Source organism: Ylistrum balloti, unplaced genomic scaffold (assembly GCF_031769215.1).
Source record: "Ylistrum balloti isolate Yb309-2 unplaced genomic scaffold, AGI_CSIRO_Ybal_v1 Utg370854, whole genome shotgun sequence".
Classification (NCBI taxonomy): Eukaryota; Metazoa; Mollusca; class Bivalvia; order Pectinida; family Pectinidae; genus Ylistrum; species Ylistrum balloti.
In genome coordinates, this window is record NW_026782490.1 from 94,115 (window position 1) to 116,718 (window position 22,604).

A 22,604-nucleotide genomic window follows, 5' to 3' on the forward strand; every position below is an offset into this window, starting at 1 on the left:
GCTGTTATTAAAGTATAATGATAAAACTGAATCCCATCACTCGAAAATTATAGAAGAAAGCAGAACCAAGCATCTCCCTGCAAATTATACACAATATAAAATATAAAGCAACATCAATACGATACTTGACTCAATTATTATATAAGGTCTGATGCAGTGTATACACCACTTTGTTGTTGGTAAGACTGACCTGTCCACTGAGGTCACACTCCTTATCTAGCTCCACGCTCTCACCATCTTTACTCCACATCAGTGTGGCTACCTTAGTATCATTACCCTGATCATCTTGGACAAGTTTCAGCTTGGCCATGCTGTCAAATAACTTGGTCAAATGACGTTGTACCTGATAAAAAACATCAGTGTATTGTCAAGCATTCTTTCTGAAGTTAGTAAAACTATCATGCTACGAAACAGAGTTTTCATTATCTGCTATCATTCTAAAACACAATTTCAACTAGCAAAACTTTTATCTGTTACTATAGTGGGTTTTTTCCCCAATAGAACTCCATTTTCAAGCAGTGAAATATGTCACAGAGTTTTTGTTTATTCATAACATCAAAGCAAAGGCACGTAGTAAATAATTCAGTATATGGTCGCTTCATGATTTCTGTTGTGTAGTACAGTTTCCTAGTTCAGTATCTCCTGGTTGGTCAGTTTATATGGGTAGTAAGAAGAGGAAAAAAACTTACTGCTGTTGGATTGTTGCCATTAGAGAGGATGTCTAACAAATCTGCAGAGGAGACAAAGTAAAACCTTGGGAAAGCAAGACGCTTGGTTTCCAAGTACTCAGCCAAAGCCTTTTCACATAGAGTCAGGGAACCCTGCAAGGCCTCCAAGCGTTCATATAGGTTCGGCTGGTTAGTTGCCTCCACCACGTTCTTTGTTTTCTCCATCTCTGACACCAATTCCTGAAATCATAAAATTCAACAGCAAGTGTTGAAATATGTTAACAAGCAATGGAATTATTTCGGTAGTCTAAGACATTTAAATTCGATTAATATAACACAGCTCGGATTACAGAATTTTATAACATCACCAACCTTGAAATCATTGTCAATTCCATCAAATCTCTTGGAGTCTTCTGGTAGCTGAGCTCGAATATCTTCAGAGCCAATGAAAATACTCTCCAAATGCGACCATGTACGCTGAACTTCCATCCAAATGGAAATGACTTGATCAGCAGTTGACAGTTTCTTCTGCCAGCTTGACACCTCTTGAAGGAAGTGAGCAATATACTTGGAAGACAACATGTTTTGTAGTTGTACCTGTCAAAGCAATACACAGAATTCATAGAAAGTGTTAACATTTCAATTTCAACAGATTCAATATATGTTTGGTATTGCATTCCAGCTTGAATTTTTTTCTGTTTTTGTCAAGTATGCATACAAAATGTAATGATGTTATGTAATGTTATGATTATATAAAATCTGTAATGATGTTATGATCATGATTATGATTGTAGCAAAAACTGTAATGATGTTATGCTATGATTATACAAAATCTGTAATGATGTTATGTAATGACTACATAAAATCTGTAATGATGTTATGTAATGACTATATAAAATCTGTAATGATGTTATGTAATGACTTTATAAAATCTGTAATGATGTTATGTAATGACTTTATAAAATCTGTAATGATGTTATGTAATGACTTTATAAAATCTGTAATGATGTTAGGTAATGACTATATAAAATCTGTAATGATGTTATGTAATGACTATACAAAATCTGTAATGATGTTATGTAATGACTATATAAAATCTGTAATGATTATATAAAATCTGTAATGATGTTATGTAATGACTACATAAAATCTGTAATGATGTTATGTAATGACTATATAAAATCTGTAATGATTATATAAAATCTGTAATGATGTTATGTAATGACTATATAAAATCTGTAATGATGTTATGTTATGACTATATAAAATCTGTAATGATGTTATGTAATGACTATATAAAATCTGTAATGATGTTATGTAATGACTACATAAAATCTGTAATGATTATATAAAATCTGTAATGATGTTATGTAATGACTACATAAAATCTGTAATGATGTTATGTAATGACTATATAAAATCTGTAATGATGTTATGTAATGACTATATAAAATCTGTAATGATGTTATGTTATGACTATATAAAATCTGTAATGATGTTATGTTATGACTATATAAAATCTGTAATGATGTTATGTTAAGACTATATAAAATCTGTAATGATGTTATGTAATGACTACATAAAATCTGTAATGATGTTATGTAATGACTACATAAAATCTGTAATGATGTTATGTAATGACTACATAAAATCTGTAATGATGTTATGTAATGACTATATAAAATCTGTAATGATGTTATGTAATGACTATGTAAAATCTGTAATAACTATATAAAATCTGTAATGATGTTATGTAATGACTATATAAAATCTGTAATAACTATATAAAATCTGTAATGATGTTATGTAATGACTATATAAAATCTGTAATGATGTTATGTAATGACTATATAAATTCTGTAATGATGTTATGTAATGACTATATAAAATCTGTAATGATGTTATGTAATGACTACATAAAATCTGTAATGATGTTATGTAATGACTACATAAAATCTGTAATGATGTTATGTAATGACTATGTAAAATCTGTAATGATGTTATGTAATGACTATATAAAATCTGTAATGATGTTATGTAATGACTATATAAAATCTGTAATAACTATATAAAATCTGTAATGATGTTATGTAATGACTACATAAAATCTGTAATAACTATATAAAATCTGTAATGATGTTATGTAATGACTATATAAAATCTGTAATGATGTTATGTAATGACTATATAAAATCTGTAATGATGTTATGTAATGACTATATAAAATCTGTAATAACTATATAAAATCTGTAATGATGTTATGTAATGACTATATAAAATCTGTAATGATGTTATGTAATGACTATATAAAATCTGTAATGATGTTATGTTATGACTATATAAAATCTGTAATGATGTTATGTTAAGACTATATAAAATCTGTAATGATGTTATGTAATGACTACATAAAATCTGTAATGATGTTATGTAATGACTACATAAAATCTGTAATGATGTTATGTAATGACTATATAAAATCTGTAATGATGTTATGTAATGACTATATAAAATCTGTAATAACTATATAAAATCTGTAATGATGTTATGTAATGACTATATAAAATCTGTAATGATGTTATGTAATGACTATATAAAATCTGTAATGATGTTATGTAATGACTATATAAAATCTGTAATGATGTTATGTTATGACTATATAAAATCTGTAATGATGTTATGTAATGACTACATAAAATCTGTAATGATGTTATGTAATGACTATGTAAAATCTGTAATGATGTTATGTAATGACTACATAAAATCTGTAATGATGTTATGTAATGACTATGTAAAATCTGTAATGATGTTATGTAATGACTATGTAAAATCTGTAATGATGTTATGTAATGACTACATAAAATCTGTAATGATGTTATGTAATGACTATATAAAATCTGTAATGATGTTATGTTATGACTATATAAAATCTGTAATGATGTTATGTAATGACTACATAAAATCTGTAATGATGTTATGTAATGACTACATAAAATCTGTAATGATGTTATGTAATGACTATGTAAAATCTGTAATGATGTTATGTAATGACTACATAAAATCTGTAATGATGTTATGTAATGACTATATAAAATCTGTAATGATGTTATGTAATGACTATGTAAAATCTGTAAAATTTGTATAATATCATGACTGTATAAAAACTTAACATTGTGTGATGTGACTACCTGATTGTCCTCTAGGGTTTCAATGAGCTCCTCACTGGTCTTGAGCATAGTTATTTTTGTACGTGTGTGTTGCTCATGGTCAAACTCCATCGTTGTCCAGGTAGTGTCAAGTTCCTTCAGCACCTTCTCCATGCTCATTTCCTTCACTGCTTTGTCTACAATGCCACGTACTTCATCCTCAAAGTTGTGCAAGTTAAGTAGCAGCAAGTCCGCCAATGTGGTACTCTCATCCATAACAAAACGTACCTTTAAAAGTATATTTTAGTCTTCAATACAGATTTGTATTACAGGTGAGATGACAGATACAATGAGTGACTATTAACCTATTATTATTATTGTTATTCATTATTACCTTAGTTTGTATTTATTTTTTTTAGTAAAAGTCTCTAACAGCAAATTTTAGCAATGTGTATCAAGTGAATATTGACTTCAATTAAGATCATACCAATCTAAAAATAATGTTACTTTTCGTATGTATGACATTAAAAAAAAGAATACTCTAAAACTAGGCTGGCTTTTGGGGTCGAGTGCAAATTTCTGTGAATGAAAAATTGAGGTTCAGCCAATAATTCACAGAAGCAGAAAGACCTGTGGAAATACCAACTCTATTCACAGACAGGCACTGCAGGAAAAACACATCCAGAAAATTGTGCATGGTGTAATATTTCCTAAATTATGCGCTATGCAGGAGTCAAAGCTTTAAAGAAACATTGATAGACAGTTATGTGGTGAACATTGAATGCAGCATCACAGCAAGATGTCTAGAAATTCCTAGTACAAGATACAAATATCATACACAGTCCATCCAGATAGGCACATTTGTCAACTGATAACTGAAGATGAACCTTGATATTCAGTGCTGAAATAGGTAACTCAGTATTGATTGATGAAGGTAGTAATGAAGAAAAGAACCGGACTTATTACAATTGAAGGTGATATTTTGATATTTACTACTGAAGGTTAATAATTTATACTTCTGAAGATGGTAAATAATGATTTAGACGGCAGTAACTTGATTTATTACAATTGAAGGTAATATTTTGATAGGCACTACTGAAGGTGATAACTTGATATTCACATCTGAAGGTGATATTTTGATAGGCACAATTGAAGGTGGTAATTAGATTTTCAATACTGAGATCAGTAACTAAATATTTATCATGGAAGGTAATAACTTCATGGTAACCATGGAAGGTAATAACTTCATGGTAACCATGGAAGGTAATAACTTCATGGCAACCATGGAAGGTAATAACTTCATGGCAACCATGGAAGGTAATAACTTCATGGCAACCATGGAAGGTAATAACTTCATGGCAACCATGGAAGGTAATAACTTCATGGCAACCATGGAAGGTAATAACTTCATGGTAACCATGGAAGGTAATAACTTCATGGTAACTATGGAAGATGGTTACTTGATTTCTTGTACTTTAACTAATTTCTCAATTCTTCACATTGTTTCTTCTTACTAAAGATGCTGATTTCTTGCCTCTTCAGGAAATTGCTTGATTTTTTCATTACTGAATGGTGGGTGATAAAGTGATGAAGATTGTAACTTGATATCTGAAGATGATTCAATTTGACTTTCACTCAGAAAACATTTTTACATCCAAATTTTGATAAAGAAGTGAACTCATAATGCAGATTGATTTACAAGGTAACCGGTAAATAACACAAAAAATAAACAATATACCATGGTCATGCATTGTCCAACGATCCAACAAAAATAAACATCAGAAAAATTGTTTAATATACTTGCAGCCCCAACGTACATTTTCAGTCTGGAATCAATATTTTGATGAAAACAATACATAATAATGTGAAGGTTATTTTTTATATCTTTAATTAAAAATGGATGAATTTTATTTCTTGAGTTGACATCAGTTTACAAATACATATGCAACTAATCTAACATTTAGGGGAAAGAATAGGTCTAACAAACATTCAATATTGATGAAAAAAACAACAAGCAGGTGAGAAAAGACACTAGGTTTAACAAGTACTTAATATAACTGTTTACTTGACCACTGGAACAGAAACAAGCAGGTGAGAAAAGACACTAGGTTTAACAAGTACTTAATATAACTGTTTACTTGACCACTGGAACAGAAACAAGCAGGTGAGAAAAGACACTAGGTTTAACAAGTACTTAATATAACTGTTTACTTGACCACTGGAACAGAAACAAGCAGGTGAGAAAAGACACTAGGTTTAACAAGTACTTAATATAACTGTTTACTTGACCACTGGAACAGAAACAAGCAGGTGAGAAAAGACACTAGGTTTAACAAGTACTTAATATTACTGTTTACTTGACCACTGGAACAGAAACAAGCAGGTGAGAAAAGACACTAGGTTTAACAAGTACTTAATATAACTGTTTACTTGACCACTGGAACAGAAACAAGCAGGTGAGAAAAAGACACTAGGTCTAACAAGTACTTAATATAACTGTTTACTTGACCACTGGAACAGAAACAAGCAGGTGAGAAAAAGACACTAGGTCTAACAAGTACTTAATTTAGCTGTTCACCTTACCAATATTTTACGTACCTTTGTTGCTGCCATAAGTTGCTGCCAATGTCTGTCTCGGATTGCTGGGTTCTGGAGTTCACTTACAGCCCTCAATGAGGTCAGCATATTCTTGACTGTATTTTCCAGTCCCAGATAGGAGTCCCAAGCCCTCATTTCCTTATCTAGAGTACGGATGTCCTTGGCAAATTTCTTGCTGTCCATGTCCATCTGGTCAACATTGATGTCCTTCCAGGGTGTAGTCTTCCAATCATCAATACTACTGCGAACCATCACAATGTAATCCCAGAGAGTCTTAAGGAGCTTTATCTCCTTACGACACTGCTTCAGTTGTTTAAAGTCAGGTACATTTACTTCAAATAACCCAGCAGAGTCCAACAAGTCACTCATATTTTTTTCCATGGCAGCGATCTCCTCATGGTACTGAAATAGGTATTTAAATAAAGATTATAAAATAGATTTGTTTTTTTAACACTGTTAATTACACCAAATATGGTTATGGCAACAGCATGAACCAAATCAGGATGTGTGGTTGATATCAACCAATTTATCATCAAAATCAAATCTGTTGTTGGTTTGACCTTACACCATAGTTTAAATACACTTGTTAAGGCTATAAAGGGAGTTTATAAGATTCATATTTCAGGATCACAAAAAAATTACTTGAATCAATTTAAAGCTTGTTGACAAACATATCCTTACTTTATCTATGTGTTGGTACGCCTTTTCACAGTCATATCTAAATGGTGGTATGGAACGGAACTTTTCTCTGAACTTGTGCTGGTTCACATCAAATGTTGCAGTTTTCCTACGAATGTTGGCCACTTCTGTGGCTTGTAATGGTGCCACCTGTTGTTTAACAGTGATGCCGATCTTTTTTGTGTTGTTCCACTGTTCTGGCAATTCCTGATAGACAAAGGGAAAAGAACAGCATTTAGAAAATCTTACTTCTTTTCTATCTTTATCAATATATATAATTTACATATGTCATCTCACTACAGTGGGCGGAGGCACAACATCATTACATATGTCAAGTTCAGGTACTTTTGAATATCAACACTGACTTCTTGGAAAATAGCGCTGACTTTTCTTTTTGGCAAACATTAAATCTAACATGAATGAAGTTGGAGGTGGAATTCTTACCTGGACTTGTGTTGGAAGAAGAATTCTTACCTTGAGTTGTATTGGAGGTGGAATTCTTATCTGGAGTTGTAGTCAAACATTAAACTAACATGAATGAAGTTGGAGGTGGAATTCTTACCTTAAGTTATATTGGAGGTGAAATTTTTATCTGGAGTTGTAGTCAAACATGGAATCTAACATGAATGAAGTTGGAGGTGGAATTCTTACCTGGAGTTATGATGGAGGCGGAATTCTTACCTGGAGTTGTATATGAACTTCTTCGGGCATTTCTTGCTCATATGTCTTGAGAAGTTCAATGGTCTGCTTCAGAGGTTCAAACATTTCATCTGTAGTGGCTTGGCGCTCCTTCACAGCAAACAAGTAGCCCATACACTCAACCAGACCGTTGTAATCTCCTTCCTCCACAGGCTTTGTCAAGCCTGTATCTGTTGTCTTGATGAAATCACCCAGCTCACGCAAGCTACAATATACATCTGCCCATTATACAATGAGTTCCAACCTACTTACCATAACTTTAAATTAACATTGGTTTTCAATTTTAAATTTACATTTAAATATACAGGGATCCATATGTGTTTATGTGTTTTTTAAACATTATTTTACAATAAAATGTCACAAATAAAGAAGTGTGTCAAATGAAGATCATATTTTCTAATTATTATCTCTTTCAACCAATTATTACTATTTCAACCCAATTATTACCAACCAATTATTACCTCTTTTAAACCTTTTCCCAAAGATGTTGGATGTTCATCCCACAATTCATAGAAGCAACATATGGTAATCATTCATAATTAAACATTTTCTGTCCACACATGGTCTGTCAGTAAAACATGAGTCTTCCTGACACAGACCTACCTATTGGTCACATGGTCTGTCAGTAAAACATGAGTCTTCCTGACACAGACCTACCTGTTGGTCACATGGTCTGTCAGTAAAACATGAGTCTTCCTGACACAGACCTACCTATTGGTCACATGGTCTGTCAGTAAAACATGAGTCTTCCTGACACAGACCTACCTGTTGGTCACATGGTCTGTCAGTAAAACATGAGTCTTCCTGACACAGACCTACCTGTTGGTCACATGGTCTGTCAGTAAAACATGAGTCTTCCTGACACAGACCTACCTATTGGTCACATGGTCATTCAATATTGTCCATTCTCAGTTCTCTGAGTTTACAGACTTACCTATTGGTCACATGGTCAATGAGGTGCTGTTTGAACATGAAGCTCCATCTCTTGATTGTGTTGAGTAGAGCCTGTTTGAATGGCTTTGAGTTGACTCTAAACCATGTTTCAAATATCATTATTGGTTCTACTGTCTCAGCCTCTTCATATATCTTCTCATATGTATCAATCTGCAGATAAATCAACAAAACATAATTCCTATCTATATCCTCATTTGTGTCAGTCAAAAGATAAATAAATGTAACCTAATTCCTATCTATATCCTCATTTGTGTCAGTCAAAAGATAAATAAATGTAACCTAATTCCTATCTATATCCTCATTTGTGTCAGTCAAAAGATAAATAAATGTAACCTAATTCCTATCTATATCCTCATTTGTGTCAGTCAAAAGATAAATAAATGTAACCTAATTCCTATCTATATCCTCATTTGTGTCAGTCAAAAGATAAATAAATGAGTTTGTTGGATTATTCACACCATGATCGTCACAATACTTTACAATAGTTAATCAACCTAGAATTTCATTTATAACCTGATCACTTACCTGTTCTTTAAATTGCTTGAGAGTTGGAGGACATTCTGGTACACCTAATTCAGCATGAGCTTCAATTTCTTCTGTAGTAAGGACATGGTTGTATAAAAGAAACTGACGCATGAACTCATTTCTGTCATCCGTCCAAAGATAGGAGTAGTTGTCAAAGGAATTCCTGTACTCACAGGCTTTGTTCATAATGTTTGTTATGCGGTCCATCAATTCCTGACGCATTTCTGACAGCTCCTCCATGTCCTCTAGATCAGGCTGGTAGTGTTCCTGTCCACTGTGAGCAGCCAGACGGGGTATGAGAGATGCCTGTTTGTAGATATCTCCAATTAGACCATCAACAAGGTCATAGAAACCATCTGCCACACCATAGTCCAATGAAGGCTGGAAGACCATCTCGGGGGCCTGCAGTTCCAGCATGGCCTCAAACAGAGAGTCAGGGTTGTTTTTGCTGTCTGTATTATCCAACATAAACTTTACACTGCAGTGAATGGTGGCATAAAATCCATCCACAATCATTTCATCCACATAGTCAACATAAGCTTTCCAGATATCTGAAGATGCATCTGCTTTGAAAAACTCCAGATTTTGCTGCAAAAAATTATATCATTATTGAAATTATTCTCATAATAAAAAGTGTCAAGTGCATTCTTTAATTTCATATAACATATAGTGTAAGTGATATACAAACCTAATGAAGGCGACACTTATTGTTAACCATCATTGTTTGCCTACCTTTAGAAGTTCATGTATTTTGTTTCCAACATTTTTAATCTCTGTGTATCGCTTGTTGATACGATCTTTTCTGTCCTCCAAATTGAGCAGAGTCTCATGCTTGTCTTCTTTTCTCTCAAACAGAGGCAGTTTGCTCCAAGTGTTCATTAACTTTTTAATCTCCTCCACATTATCTTTAGCTTTTTGTACTCTAGATTCTAAGTCAATCACATGGTCACGTGTCTTCTCAATGTACTCCCATACACCTAAGGAGAAAAAACATAATCAAGAACTCTCGAAGATTTAGCTACAATTTTGTAACATTTCTTTTTAATGATGCCTACCTGTAATTACATTACCACGTATCTATAGTACATCAGATATAAATTGATTCAGTACTTTAAAAGGCAGTCAACTGCAGTGCTGGGGTTGTGTTCATTGTTTTCAGCAGAATGATATAGGAATACAAAGGTCAGAATGGTGGTCCAGAATACATTTCAGTCTTACAGTTCTACATTTGTATTTAAAGAGGGAAATGCTGCAACGGGTGAGTAGGAGCTCATACATGTATGGCTCCATCACTTGACCAGGAAGGAGCTCATACATGTATGGTTCCATCACTTGACCAGGAAGGAGCTCACATCTACATATGTCTCCATCACTTGACCAGGAAGGAGCTCACATCTACATTTGTCTCCATCACTTGACCAGGAAGGAGCTCATATCTACATTTGTCTCCATCACTTGACCAGGAAGGAGCTCACATCTACATATGTCTCCATCACTTGACCAGGAAGGAGCTCATGTCTACATTTGTCTCCATCACTTGACCAGGAAGGAGCTCATATCTACATTTGTCTCCATCACTTGACCAGGAAGGAGCTCACATCTACATTTGTCTCCATCACTTGACCAGGAAGGAGCTCACATCTACATTTGTCTCCATCACTTGGCCAGGAAGGAGCTCATGTATATGTATGCTTGACCAGGTGATAGACTTTGTGTGGTTTCATTAGATATTGTGAAACCTTGATTAACATTAAAATCTTATGCGGCATAGAACTTGATGTTATGATAATGTGGTGTAAATATCAGTTAAATCTATTTAGAGTTTCATGGTAAATCTTGTACACATGCTTAAATTAGACATAAACAGGTACTCTGATTAGCCAGGTGCTAATTACAATAGATTATACTGTGTGATATCCTTTCCACATCTGTATCGATTTGCATACCTTCCCCATTCCAGTTCAGGGTCTGTTCAGCCTGTTTAAGTTCCTGATCAATGTCCTGGAGCTGGCTCTCTATTAAGGGGAACTCCACCTCTAGAACTGTCTTACGTACTTTGTTGTACAGGTGCACAGTCAGATCTAAGTTAGTTACAAACTTCCAGAGAGTATCGTTCCTTTTGAATATTTCACTGGCACTATCAGGAATTTCCTCTTTTTGTTGGGATTCCAAATACTTCACTTCTCGCAAAACAGCTGTCAGCTGGGGATCAAAGTTTACAGAAACCAACTTAGTTTCTTCATTTCTCATCAGTAATGACTGGCTGAGATTGAAAGAACAGGCTTCACCAACCCCAGCAACCCATTCCTTGTAGATGTCCTCATCCCATCTGTAACAAACAAAAATATGTCTGTATGTAAAGTCCAACATTTGTTAACTGATGTAACTAGAACACTAACCTACAGGTTTCTTTATTACATAACCCTAACCCTAACAAACAAAGATATGTCTGTATGTAAAGTCCAACATTTGTTAACTGATGTAACTAGAACACTAACCTACAGGTTTCTTTATTACATAACCCTAACCCTAACAAACAAAGATATGTCTGTATGTAAAGTCCAACATTTGTTAACTGATGTAACTAGAACACTAACCTACAGGTTTCTTTATTACATAACCCTAACCCTAACAAACAAAGATATGTCTGTATGTAAAGTCCAACATTTGTTAACTGATGTAACTAGAACACTAACCTACAGGTTTCTTTATTACATAACCCTAACCCTAACAAACAAAGATATGTCTGTATGTAAAGTCCAACATTTGTTAACTGATGTAACTAGAACACTAACCTACAGGTTTCTTTATTACATAACCCTAACCCTAACAAACAAAGATATGTCTGTATGTAAAGTCCAACATTTGTTAACTGATGTAACTAGAACACTAACCTACAGGTTTCTTTATTACATAACCCTAACCCTAACAAACAAAGATATGTCTGTATGTAAAGTCCAACATTTGTTAACTGATGTAACTAGAACACTAACCTACAGGTTTCTTTATTACATAACCCTAACCCTAACAAACAAAGATATGTCTGTATGTAAAGTCCAACATTTGTTAACTGATGTAACTAGAACACTAACCTACAGGTTTCTTTATTACCCTAGGCCTGTTCTAATGTTTAAGATGTTCTTTAAACACTTGTATGTTTCAATGTTCTATCAATACATGTAATTGCTCCAAAATTAAGAGACATTGTATATAGCTTGTATGTCACATGAGTCAAAATGCTTCTTGTAACATGTCATACAAATGATTATGTTAAAATAAAGTAAGATAACTTTATTTATATGGTACACATAATGCAAATGTAAATTGTGTATACATTAACTGCTGTCCCAAGCTAAAGCTTCTAACCAAGTTTGAATTAAAAGAAATTACACTCAAGATTTGAATTTTCCTATATAAAATGTAGTAAATTCTATCCCCTCCCCAAGGGGAAATGTGAGACTCTAGGATCATGAAATTTACAATTTTTATAAACCACCATAAGACACCTCTGTCCATAAAGAGTATTCGGTTCTACAGCCCCTGAGGACAGCCGATGTCAGTATGTGCATCTCATTAAACTTTCATCTTAAACTAATAATTCTAACCAGGTCTAAACTATGCGCAAAAAGAAAATAAACAAATACTGTTCAAAAATGTCATTTTCCTATATCAACTATAGAAAATTTTACCCCCTCCCCAAAGGAAAATGTGAGACCCTGGGGTTATGAAATTTATGATTTTGATAAAGCATCTAAAGGCCTTTCCATCAATGATGAGTACTTGATTCCACCATACCTGGGATTCGAGAAGAAGATTTTTGAAGTTTCAATCAATTTTACCATTTCTGGCCCCACCCTTCAGGCCCCTGGGGGTTGGGAACCATATAATTTACAAATTCGGTGCACCTTTAGCCATGGAAGGTTTTTATAAAATGTCATTGAAATCTGTTTGGGAGTTTTCCAGAAAAAGTCGAAAAAGTTAAAAGTTTACATCGCACAACACAGGACAAAAGGGGATCGCAATAGGTCACCCTGATACTCTCAGGTGACCTAAAAATACATTCTGATGTAAATGAGAGAAAGTAAAGATGCATACCCACTTAGCAGCTGTAGCATTTCTTCATATTTAGTGAAGACCAGCTTCGCATCTTCAGACTGCATACATCTGTTATGATGATAGAGGTTTGAAAAACATCATACAAAAAGGAATCTACAGAATGACGAATTCTAATTATTTTACAATTTCTACATCAAGTGACGAGTAAAATTTATACTCTGTGACAAGTTAATAGTCACAATGTTTAAGCACTTATAGGCTACCAGTTAACATAATCATTGAACAGTATTGTCTTGTGACTTTGAAAATTCATAGATTGGAACGTATACTTTGAGTAGAGGAGTTGGTTACTCAATCAAACATGTCTAATAAAATAGCATGGTCAAAAAATATTTCTTTATTCATTTTGTGACCTGATCTGAAGTTTCACCTACTATGCTCCCTAGTATGTTTCTTCTTTATTCTTTTATTTTTCACTTCAATCCAAAACGAAGTGTAAACAAAAACATTCATTGATAAAAAAAATTGATGACACTCACGGATGTTCTAAATGTTTAAAATTGACCATTGGAATTTTGATCCTGTCACGAAGCTCCTGTGCCCATCTCAGACTGCCTGACACTTTGGGCATATTCTTGTGGATAGCAGCTTTGCCTGTACTGTCTTTTATGTCCATCTGTTTGTCATAAATCACTTTCACCTTGTCCAGCTCCTTGTGCATTGTGGCTATAACCATGGGATATTTTTCTTCAAAGTCCTTTTTGATCATCTCTCTCTCCAACAGACTACCCATTATGTCCAGAAGCTTAAAAACAGATCATTTCAAATGTGCACCATATTTTAAGGCCTATAAGCCACAACTTTTTTCCTTATGAGTTGGGTGTGTGGCTTATATGTGGATAAAACAAACAAAAACAGCAGAATAGGGAGGGAAATGTTGTACCAGTGCAAGACGTCATAAACTGTTTACCATGTGTTTCATCATTTTTTTCCCCCTTATCACCCTGATTCAATCATATATACATGTAAGGAACAAATATCTCTGGGGTGGGGAAATTTAGGGCAGGGCAAGGCTGGGCAGGGCAGGGCAGGGAAGGGAAGGGCAGGACAGGGCAGGGCAAGGCAGGGCAGGGTAAGAGGGGTTCACTTCCCCACCCAGGACATATTTTTTTTGTTATTTATGTGTTTAATTTAATTAATAGGGTAATTAGAAAAAAATGGTGAAAAAAAGTGATAAAGAAAAAAAAGTGATAAAGAAAATAGTGTAATATTTCACTTTATCATGGCCATGATGAAGTGAACCTCTGCCCCACCGTAAATGTCCTCACTCAAGATATATTTCTTGTTTTTTGTGTGTTTATAAGATTTAAAAAGGGTGATTATGAAAAAAATGGTAAAAATAGGTAATTAGTAAGAAATTAGTGTAATGGTTCACCTTAACATGGCCATGATGAATTGCACCATAATGGTAAAATTAACCCCAGTTCACTTTACCATGAGCTTCATTTTATCATACTACACTTGTATAACTATTGTAACATCAATTATGTACTGCTACTATCACCTGAAGATCTAATATTATGGCAGTGCTAGTGCAAAATGTAACATCTCCTTTTGTCAAATATAAATTCAATTTCCTTGTATCTCCTCAATTTCAACATTATATATATATATATCTTACATATCAACCCTGTAGTAAGAAATTACATCTTGATGTAGATCCTGTTTGTTTGACTGTTGATATATGAATAGAGCTTGGTATCATCCTTGAACAAATTTATGCAACACTCTATAAGCTTTGAAGTAAAAAAGAAGTTACAGGAAATTGAAAAATTTGATAACAGTAAAAAGAGAAATGAAAAAATATCTTCAATAAGAAATGGCAAAAATAATGCACTAACCTAATATATCAAAACGTTTTGTGGAGTTGAGTGGAATTGTTCCGAAGTTGTAGCCCAGAATGAAAAGTTAACACTAATTTAATTTTTTACTGTTTCCATGGTAACAGAAAAAAAAATTGAAAACTTAAGTGTTGTCAATAGCAAAATGCACAACAAGGGCACTAACTTAATAATTACTTTAAGTTTTGTTCAGTTGAGTTGAACGGTTTTGAAGTTCAAGCCTGGAAAAACCCTTGGATGGACAGAGTCCAAATTAATATCCCCAACAAAAGCATTTCCTGGGGGATAAAAAGATGTCTTCCTTGGTGAGTGAGATATTGTATTGGTGAATCACTTTTTACCATTGACACAAATGGCAGACAGAATGTTTCCTATTTTAACAGCAATCTGGGTACACATTCAAACCATCAAACTCCTCTTATTCCACTCATGTCTATTTACTCAAGCTCTCGTACCAGCCCTACTAGAAATTGGAAAGGGATAAGTAGTATATATAATCAAAATCAGGAAATGTCTTTAATTATCCATTTGTATTGCAATAGGGATGCTGGCCTTCTGATCAGAATAGTTGTTGAAAACCTACCTTAAATTGTGCCTCCAGGCCTGAACAGTCATCAAATCCTTGGCAGATAATGGTAGCAAGTCGTCTATCAAAGTCAAAAACCTTCTCCAAAAAAGTGTTGTAATCATCTTGGAACTCCTGTCAAACCAAGAAGATTTCATTGATTGAAATTTGAAAGCCAAGCAAAGATTTTTAAATAAGAATTCTGCCAAATTGTAAGTTTTCCCAATCCCAATTTCACTCACTATAATTTTCAAAGTTCTTGAAAATTCTCATAATTCATCACAATTTCATGTATTACATCTCAAGAATGGACCATATCAATTAATTGAAATACCTTTTTTTGTCTTGAATTAAGATGCAATATATCCCTTAGATCTAAGAAAGAATTTTGGAGGAATTACTTTCTTGCCAACTTTCCAAGTCCATAAAAGATTCATGGTTTTTTGTTTGCATTAAGTTACATTTTCAATGGACCATATCCTTATGCTAAATTATGGTTTTAGTAAAAGATCAGTGAAGTAAAAATATCTGCTCACATTGCTTGCTGGATCCAGACAGTCATAGTTCTTCTCTGTAAACACCTTGTATTGGGCATTGAACTCTTCAAACAGCTGGACAACTTGTTGACTGAGCATTTTACCCTTTATTCCACCTAATTCTATCTTCTCCAGCTTCATAAATTCAAGAGCAGTCTCCATCAACTCCTTGAAATTGAAAAAGGGGGAAGGAAATATAAACTAATTCCACAAAGCTCACTTAATAAGGAGGCAAATAGTAAACACAGCAATATTAACCAGACTTATTCTAAGATACTTGTAAGTAAAATCTTTAATGCATGTCACATCATATAACTCGCACAGTTATATCTGTAAGAACAATTACATGCCAAAACAAAGTTACAGAATGCTATATATTACAAATATTGGTATATTCTCAAGTTATTCTGCAGATAAGTAGAAACTGAGATCGTTTTGTAGAGAGATATTCAATTTTGTATAGTGGGTACCAAATATGTTCTGACCAAAAGATGTATATTTGAAAGTGTCACTATAACTTGATTACCTTCACAGTTTCAACTCTCTCAAGAAATTTGTCATATCTTGCAAACACAAGTTTTGGAGCGAATTCCCATAGTCTTGGTTCAGTTCCCTCTGGAAAGTAGCTCTTCAGTTTGTTCTTGTGGTCCTCATAGGTGGCCTTGAATGCATTAAGAACATCACAAGCTTTGCGTACTTTTTCTATGGTTTCCTCCAGCTCCCCCTTGAAAATCTCTGTTGGTTCCAAGTAATTTGATGCCTACAAATTAAAGAAAATAGATCAATTATTTTGATCACTGTAACAACAAATTAATGGGGGCATATTGAGACTTTTATTAGTTAGCATATACCACTGACAAAGTATACATTTATAGCTTATTGGCATACTGGTGTTTTTTCTGTTATATTGTTAGTCATCAAAAGGCATTGAAAACTGTAACTAAATCATGAAATGAAAATAAGGGATTTATGTGTTTACACAAAAGATACTATCCTTCATTGTTTTTATACTTAAGGTATTAAACCTATTTTTCTGACAGAGTATCTTCTTTTTTGAGAATAAAACCAATGAGATATTAGGGAAGTAAATTTTGTAATATTATTAAACTCTCCCTCAGATTGTCTAATGATTATACACACCATATTGATGGTCATGTTGCACATCTCCTTGAGTAGGACAATGATTCTAGCTGGTGTATTGTAATACTGAGAGTGAGACCACACCAGACAAACAGTCTGCATCATTGGAGCCAAAAGTGGAATACTTTCATCAAATTCAGCCTGTTCATAGTCTTCAAAGTGATGACGAAGTGGTGTCATGTACATATTAATATCTTGGGCTTCGGTGAGGGCTGAAATATAAATCACATAGGCATTCTGAATCAATGAAGTGCTGTGTGATCTTTCAATTTTACAATATTTAAATTTTGTTTGTAAGTTATGTTCAGCATGCAGCGTTTTTTATAACCACCATGATAAGTGATATTTATTTCATACATACATTTTTTAGAAGAATTATAATTGAAAGAAATCAGTCATAACATACCTGCCACAACATCTCTGAAGATGTCTTTAAAGGTAGGAAAATAACTACTTTGAGTGCGCTCCAACAACTCTGCCATCTTTCTGACTTTGGAATCTCGAAGCTATTAAAAAGAGTAGTTCTATTTATGAACATAGGAAAAAAATCAATATAGACACCCATGTATGTGTTGTAGTGGAACTTAACAAAGGAAAGTAAATGTAATATAATTTGCACTGTAGTAGAACTTAATGAAAACACAACATACACAGGTACAATTACAACAGGTAATGCAAATCTGGATTTTACTAATATTTTGGACATTGTAACAGAAATGACAAAGAAAGACAATTATTGACTCATATGCCCTATCCAGACTTCAAACTAATGACCTATGGCCTCAAATTGCCTAGCCAAAAAATTCAACGATGGTCAATTATTACACCATCGAAACATCCTGACACCACTATGACACAGATGGTGTAATGATTAGGCAGTTGTAGAATTTCTTATCTGGGCAATTTGGTGCCATTGAATGTGTTGGAGGCCCATATAGGGCACAAGTGAAAAACTGTCTTCTTTTGTCAGGTATGTGACAATGTCTTATATATATATATAACATCCCCATCCTAATTACCTGGTCATAGATACATTCCAAGTTGGTAGCTTTGTTTTTCCAAAACTCAATTTCAACAAATGGTGTGGGATGGAGACCTTCAAGGATGGGCTGTGCAGAATCCCTCTTAAGTACATCTCTGATCTGATGAGTCCATTCAATGATCACAGACTCAATGGCGTGTATCAAAGTTCTGTCAAACGAATCCCTAGTTGACAAAAAAAAACACAATTTTTGTGACATCATATTAAGATTATTATGATAATACTTTATTACTTATTATTTTTGTAAAAATGAATACCCTTCCTCATTACCAGTATTTGCCTGCCATTTTTTATTTTACATTTAATCAATTGGATTAAGTCAATTACTTGCAATATTGATTGCATTCAACAAAATTTTTCCACAGCATTTATTTTTTTTTAGCACATTAGATATGCAATACATTACTTTTAATCAACATCTGCATTTCAGGAATTTCTGGGTTTTTAAAGAAATATACATACATATTGTTACCTTTATCAATTCATCAGATTATTTCATATTAATGTTTTACTCAAGTAAACATACTTATCCTCATCCGCCTGTTCCACTCTTTCTGCACCAACTGGTAATGGCAGAAGAGTTTTCCCTTTGGCTTGTCCAGAAACCACATACACATTGCTTTTCAAATTGTGTACATGGCGAGTAACATCGTTTGACACTACTTGGGGCCATTGTTCGTGATTCCTATCATTTGATAGCAGAGGAACTAGCACCTGTCAGAAAAAAGAAATCTTTCCATAACATTTTGATTCTCAAGATTCAAGTTTTTAGTTTCACCCAGACCAACATGCAGTTTTATAGTTGATAACATCAAATCTCTTGTTTATCAGTTTTCATTGAAATCATACAGTTGTAGCTTTTCTTCACTGAGCCATGATCATGAACTTGTCATATATAGCCCCTTATATTTTTCACAGCTGTTAATCTAACTTATGCCCATTTCGTTTTCATCTGTAGTTAGTGTCCACTTAGAACTGACCAGTCTGACAAGTAAATCTATCAACTAGTTTACAAATAAAAATAAGATTATTTATCTCAAAATGTCAGTGAAACTGATTTAGAAACAACTTTATTCAAATCTGAGACTGAAAGTAGTTACTGTAATGCTAGGTAAAAAAAGTTCCAACCTTCATTTAAGTTATATCACATGCAAGAAATGATTTATAATGATAATTAGCATTGCAGTTCAACTTGAAAATTTCTATGCTTTTTCTTATTGTTGCTTTTGAAAAGATTAGTTATGCAATTTTGGAAAAAACCCAGAAGTATCATAAAAGACATGCATGCAAGAACTTTGTATTTTTGTACCAAACAGTTAACACTAGCAAAATAGTAAAGGTAATTTTATACTCCAGTGAATTGTTGATTTTACACTAATTTTCACATAAAATCATTGATTTCTTAAAACCAGAGAGTTGAGACATAATCGGAAACATCTGACTATCTTTTAATGCTATTAATTTTGCCTGATTTTGCTGGATAGTTCATATAGTTCAGTCTTAGCTGACTGACTCTTTGCATAGGTCTATAGCAGCGAGCATGAGAGGTATGGCTGAAGTGAAGTGAACTGTTTATAGGTCATGAACAAGAAATAAGTTCTAGAGAGTTCAATAACAGAGATCTCACAAGAGATCATCACAAAATTCTGAAGGGTTTCCTGTTATCCTAAACATGTTGGCAACCAACTTTCAAAGAAGAAAGTAGAATATACTGTTTGAAACCTGACTTCAGGAGTTGTTCTTCTTCCTCGTTTTTAGTTTGTTTACTAACTTTTTAAGACGGCTTACATACCGCTAGGTAGCCCAAAGGGTTCTCACCATCTATCTGCAATTTTATTTTTGTCTTGGTTGAAGAAGACCACAACCAAGGCAAAAATATAACAGCAGATTGATATATATATGGTAGTCAGAACCCTTCTGACTAACCACTAGGTATCCTTCTCAACCTAGCAGATGAACTAGCTACTGTACACACTCTTGGTGAGATGATGATTCTTAGAGAATTTCTTCAACTGATCATGAGATCGTCTCATCTTGATCAGAAATAATTTGCTGGGTTTTTTTTCCCATTATCATACCAGTTTGCTTCTGATCATGACAGAAGCCCTTCCACTTTACTTTTCCAGATTCCAGTTCTCCTTTATTGTTTTTAATTTTTTCCCAATACATATGTTTTTCTAGTTCTTCTAATTTCAACTCTAAACTTTTTTCAGTAAGTGAACTTTAATCTAAAATCTTAAAAAAAGAGAGTTTGTCAATTAGGCCACAATATCTACAATGTTATTTCTATATCACCTTTGACAAGACATTTGTCTTAAGTTTCTGTTATATGCTCGACTTGTATAAAAGTTAGTCTATCTTTTGATAGAGAAGTATTTTGTTTCAGTATCCACTATTGGCTCGACTTTGAAAAATATACAAGGATGATCTGATCTGTAACCAGGCATCGTTTTTCAAACTTTTGTTTGTAAATAAATGTCTTCTGAAACTTGGAAGTAATGTACCGGTAGTCTGCTTTTTTGAAAAGGATTATTTATCTCAAAGTTAAGTTTCTAAAAATCTGGGTAAAAAGCACCACTAGGAGTCTCTAAGGCCATATAATTAGGTTTTTTTTTATTAAGATTTTAGGTTATTATTGTGAAGAATATTTTGTGTGTTTATTTCTCTGTTCTGTGTTCCAAATACAACATAATATCAGGCAAGTATTTTAGCAGAGTCAGATTTTGCGATACAAGATTTCCAGTTATACACACCTTTGCATATAGTGACACTGTATCACTAGGCCAGCTAGGATAGTTTGTTTCTACTAGGTTCCATTTTGTAATACTGTGTGTTATTGGGGAATTTCATAAAGCTGGTATTGTGTCACAGAGTACTTTGTACCCTGTTTGCAGTCCTATTTAATCATCATGTTGGCAGAAGTGGTTTATTTATGTTAACCAACTTTTGATTGGTTGCCTATTCCGTGTGGACTTTGTTTTGCTTTGTAGGATTTTGAAAGTAGAATATCCTGCTTAGAGATTATTTTGGGTCTATGAAGCCGATAATTTGTCTTTGCTCTCTCTACCTCTAGTCAGCAGCCGATCTTATTCCACATTCTGAGGTGAAGTTAGCCTCCCTACTTCTCAATCTAATCTATTCTACTTAAAATTCTGTTCTGTCCCATCAGCAAAATAACACCTTGATTTCCTCCTTAACTTCTCATTACCCACCCAACATCGGTCTTACATCGTCCCGTCATTGGGATGTTAAATTTATACCCAAGTTTTATCATTTTTCTAGCTTTAGCTGGAATTTCATCACACATTTATAAGCCAGTTGGCATTATTCTGTTACGTACATGTTCATAGTGCTAATTAAAGGGTCCCTATTGACCCCTTTGAGATTGTCTATTTTTAGGGCTTATGAGTATACCAGAGAGATTTTCATTCATTGAACATATCATCATTGTTATCCATATTAAAGTGTTAAACTTAAACGGTTACCTCGTCAACAAATGCAGAGAGTTGATCCAACGGTGCATAAGACAAATCACCATAGATGAAACTTTTCCTATAATCTGCGTCTTTCTGAATGTTTTCACGACCTCTCTTCACGAAGTAGCATGCCTTTGCTTTGGGATTTGATGGCCATTCATACTGGACACTCAAAGCGCCGCTGCCTGATGAAATAACCACCAAAGAAACGAACTCCGGTTTCTCAAAAAATTCAAGTATCATCAACTTTGTTTCCTCTTGACTGTACATCTTTGAAAACTTGTCAGGCTTAACTTTCAGTGTTTTGATGACATAGTCAGCAATGAACTCTACTCGGCTATCGCCGAGTTCCAAGTCAGACGCCATTCTGAGCTTTACAAGTTGCGAAAACTCAGTCTATATGCTTTCAAAATAATCCCGTTTCACTCCTGCATCCCACAGGACGAGATCTTGATGACTGTTTTGCCTAATTCATTCAAATCAAAGAGACTTTCTTCTGTCTTCCCTTCCCTTCTCTCGTTGGTAATGACAGCCGTTGCCAATAGCAGCAATAAACACGAGACGCAGGTATCGTCACTTTCCGCCTTACAAAGCGCTGTACTTCGTGAGTTTCCGTTCACATT

General features: G+C 33.8%; 1 protein-coding gene across 1 annotated transcript in view; it reads right to left on the reverse strand.

Annotated features, from left to right (window-relative positions):
* LOC132559091 (dynein beta chain, ciliary-like) overlaps positions 1-22,347 on the reverse strand; it is a 55,562-nt gene extending 33,215 nt beyond the window's left edge. Inside the window, exons 1-21 of the mRNA XM_060223702.1 lie at positions 21,991-22,347; positions 19,032-19,219; positions 18,483-18,669; positions 17,870-17,969; positions 17,464-17,675; positions 16,850-17,083; positions 16,324-16,491; positions 15,806-15,922; positions 13,861-14,126; positions 13,361-13,429; positions 11,212-11,594; positions 9,998-10,242; positions 9,266-9,853; positions 8,721-8,890; positions 7,769-7,991; positions 7,091-7,294; positions 6,410-6,811; positions 3,854-4,099; positions 1,041-1,265; positions 690-908; positions 191-343 (exon numbers count right to left, since the gene is read on the reverse strand). Of these exons, the coding sequence (XP_060079685.1) occupies positions 191-343; positions 690-908; positions 1,041-1,265; positions 3,854-4,099; positions 6,410-6,811; positions 7,091-7,294; positions 7,769-7,991; positions 8,721-8,890; positions 9,266-9,853; positions 9,998-10,242; positions 11,212-11,594; positions 13,361-13,429; positions 13,861-14,126; positions 15,806-15,922; positions 16,324-16,491; positions 16,850-17,083; positions 17,464-17,675; positions 17,870-17,969; positions 18,483-18,669; positions 19,032-19,219; positions 21,991-22,347 (4,956 nt within the window). The remainder of the gene's footprint in view (positions 1-190; positions 344-689; positions 909-1,040; positions 1,266-3,853; positions 4,100-6,409; positions 6,812-7,090; positions 7,295-7,768; positions 7,992-8,720; positions 8,891-9,265; positions 9,854-9,997; positions 10,243-11,211; positions 11,595-13,360; positions 13,430-13,860; positions 14,127-15,805; positions 15,923-16,323; positions 16,492-16,849; positions 17,084-17,463; positions 17,676-17,869; positions 17,970-18,482; positions 18,670-19,031; positions 19,220-21,990) is intronic.
* Positions 22,348-22,604: the final 257 nt, after the last annotated feature.